Source organism: Lontra canadensis, unplaced genomic scaffold (assembly GCF_010015895.1).
Source record: "Lontra canadensis isolate GAN:19392208 unplaced genomic scaffold, GSC_riverotter_1.0 scaffold181, whole genome shotgun sequence".
In the NCBI taxonomy this organism is placed as follows: Eukaryota; Metazoa; Chordata; class Mammalia; order Carnivora; family Mustelidae; genus Lontra; species Lontra canadensis.
Window position 1 is genome coordinate 1,868,059 of NW_022631175.1, and position 2,940 is coordinate 1,870,998.

The 2,940-nt window shown below is 49.1% G+C and overlaps 1 protein-coding gene across 1 annotated transcript; it reads left to right on the forward strand.

Annotated features, from left to right (window-relative positions):
* The first annotated feature begins 333 nt into the window (after positions 1-333).
* On the forward strand, positions 334-1,275 carry LOC116860660 (olfactory receptor 1361-like). The gene has a single exon (XM_032846789.1). It carries the CDS (start codon positions 334-336, stop codon positions 1,273-1,275), a length of 942 nt encoding a protein of 313 aa, XP_032702680.1.
* Positions 1,276-2,940: the final 1,665 nt, after the last annotated feature.

Consider the following 2,940-nt stretch of genomic DNA (forward strand, 5'->3'; position numbering starts at 1 on the left):
CTCTGGTCATGGGGTGCTTGGGGGCTCAGTGGGTTAAGCCTCTGCCTTCAGCTCAGGTCACAATCTCAGGGTCTTGCGATCAAGCCCTGCATGGGGCTCTCTGCTCAGCAGGACGCCTGCTCCCCACCCCCGCGCCTGCCGCTCTGCCTACTTGTGATCTCTCTCTCTCTCTGTCAAATAAATAAATAAAATCTTAAAAAAAAAACTTCTGGTCATGAATCTGATCACAAATGACCTCTGATCTCATTTCTTTCTAGAGCAAGACCAGGTTCTGCTGGGATTTTGTCCTCTCCCTTGTGTGTGCAGCCTGTCACCTCCCCAAGCCACAGTGGGATGTCCAGAGGGAAGGAAAACGGGACAGGAGTCACCGAGTTCCTCCTGCTTGGCATCACCAGGGACCCGGAGCAGCGTCAAGCCCTCTTCTGGCTCTTCCTGTGTATGTACCTGGTCACCGTGGCCGGGAACACACTCATCATCCTGGTCATTGGCTCTGATCCCCGCCTGCACACCCCCATGTACTTCTTTCTCACCAATCTCTCCTTTGTTGACATCTGCTTCACCACTAACCTGATCCCCAAGCTGCTGGCCAGCCACGTGGCAGGAACGTGGACTATCTCTTACCCCCATTGCCTGACCCAGATGTACTTCCTCATCTCCTTTGCCAACCTGGATACCTTCCTGCTGGCAGCCATGGCACTGGACCGTTATGTGGCCATCTGCCACCCCCTGCAGTACCACACCATTATCACCCCCCAGCTCTGTAGGGGACTAGCCACACTCACGTGGACGTGTTCGGGCCTCATCTCCCTGGTCCACACACTCCTCATGGACAGACTGACCTTCTGCTCCTCTGCCCGGGAGATTGCCCACTTCTACTGTGACGCCTACCTGCTGATGAAGATTGCCTGTTCGGACACGCGGGTCAATGAGCACGTGTTCCTAGGGGCCGTAGTCCTGTTCGTGGCCCCCTGTGCACTCATTGTGGTCTCCTACCTCCGCATAGCTGCAGCTGTTCTCCACATCCCCTCCGCCCCAGGAAGGCGCAAGGCATTTTCCACGTGCAGCTCCCATCTGTCTGTGATCACCTTGTTCTATGGAACTGTCCTGGGGGTATACGTACGACCCCCCAACTCCTTCTCAGTCCAGGACACAGTAGCAACCATCATGTACACAGTGGTGACCCCCATGCTAAACCCCTTCATCTACAGCCTGAGGAACCAGGACATGAAGAAGGCTGTAAGAAGACTCTTTGGCAGGGGCTCCAAATCCTCTTAGCGGTGGTGAGTACCAGGCTGCTATCTGGAGGGGGTCCAGGATATCAGGAAATGGAACACAGTTCTGCCATTGGCTCAACAACACCCACTTCCACACACTGACAGATTATTTTCTGAGAAGAAGCCTGAAATTAGAGGACTTTTCAATGCATTCTATCTCTGAGAAACTCAAATCCTTCCAGCTCTCTCCTCTACCATCTCTAGGTTGGGAGCTATCATCCCATGCTTCTAAGATGGCTGCTGGGGCTCCACCCATCTCTTCCTATCTCAGGCAGGCAGGAAGAAGACAGCAGAGCCAAAAGACTTGCCACTTGCAAGGGCTCTCTCAGAAACCCCACACAGCTGCTTCTGTTCATTTCTCAAAGGTCTCCCCTCAATTGCAAGGCAGGCTGGGTTCTCTTAGAAAGGAAGAGGGGAGGAATAATGGACAGACAACGGGCAGTTGTGCAACAATACTCAAGACTTATTTTGCCACATTTTATAGATACGAAGCCACACAGTTATTTTAGGAAAATAAACCTGTGTTTTATACATTGGTCCCCTCTGGACAGGGACTGTGTGTCAGGAGAAACACCTGATATGCTCTCACACTGCTGAGGCTATGACATTAGCAGAAGGATCCTCAATTCTCCTATACATCAGAGAGAGGTCCCTCTGAGGAGTGCACAGCAGTATGAGTGAAATTGAAGAGAGAGTTCATGGCATTCAGTTATTGTGAGACTTTAATTTTTCCCAAGGAGATGGTTTATATTTCATCTTGAATGTTTTTTGCATTGTTGAAAATTAATATTGGAAGTGTAAAAATTTATAAAAGGAAACCTCATTTAAAACGGCATGTTGGGGGTTAGTGCGTCTGGGTGGCTCAGCCGGTCAAGCAGCTGACTTTTGATCTTAGCTCAGGTCTTGATCTCAAGTTTGTGCGTTCAAGCCCCAGGCTCTGCTTCACACTGGGCACAGAGCCTATTTAAAAAAAAAAAAAAAAAAAGGAGTCCGCAGGCCAGCAGGGGGAGCTCTCACACCCTATACTCCCGGTCACCTGCAGCCCCTAGTACTTTACTACTTTAGTGCCCACTGGAGGAACAAAGGTTTTCCTCCAGCCCCAGCAACAGCCCAGCCAATGAGAGACTGTCACAGCTCAGCCAATGAGAAGCCGCCAATGAGAAGCCACCATTCTTCCAACTCCCAGTTTAACCCAATGGACTTTGTGTTTACAAGAGGCCCCCATCTCCCCATTTTCTATATAGAACAGCCTTCCTTTCCTTTGTTCCCCAGACTCGCCTATGGTTTTGCCATAGCTTGCTTATCCCAGATTGCAATTCTCTGTTAAACCCATTTTGGGGGGGAAACTAACCAGCAGTTTTATTTTTTAAAATTACAGGAGAAAATTCATATTGTTCAAACTTTGCACAATATTATATTGATATACGTGCGTGTTAGAGCACAAAATATTTTAAATAAATAAGACAGATTTAGAATACAGTAGCAACAGCTAGGGTTTTTTTTTAAAGATTTTATTTATTTGAGAGAGACATAGCGAGGGAGAGAGAGTGTGTAAGCAGGGTGAGGGAGAGGGACAAGCAGACTCCAAGCTGAGTAGGGAACCCTACACTGCTGGATTAGGGGACCCAGAGATCATGACCTGAGCTGAAATTAATAGTTCACGGCT

What these genes read in the sequence shown, in the direction of transcription:
- LOC116860660 (XM_032846789.1), top strand. Translation starts at nt 334, where the DNA reads ATGTCCAGAGGGAAGGAAAACGGGACAGGAGTCACCGAGTTCCTCCTG.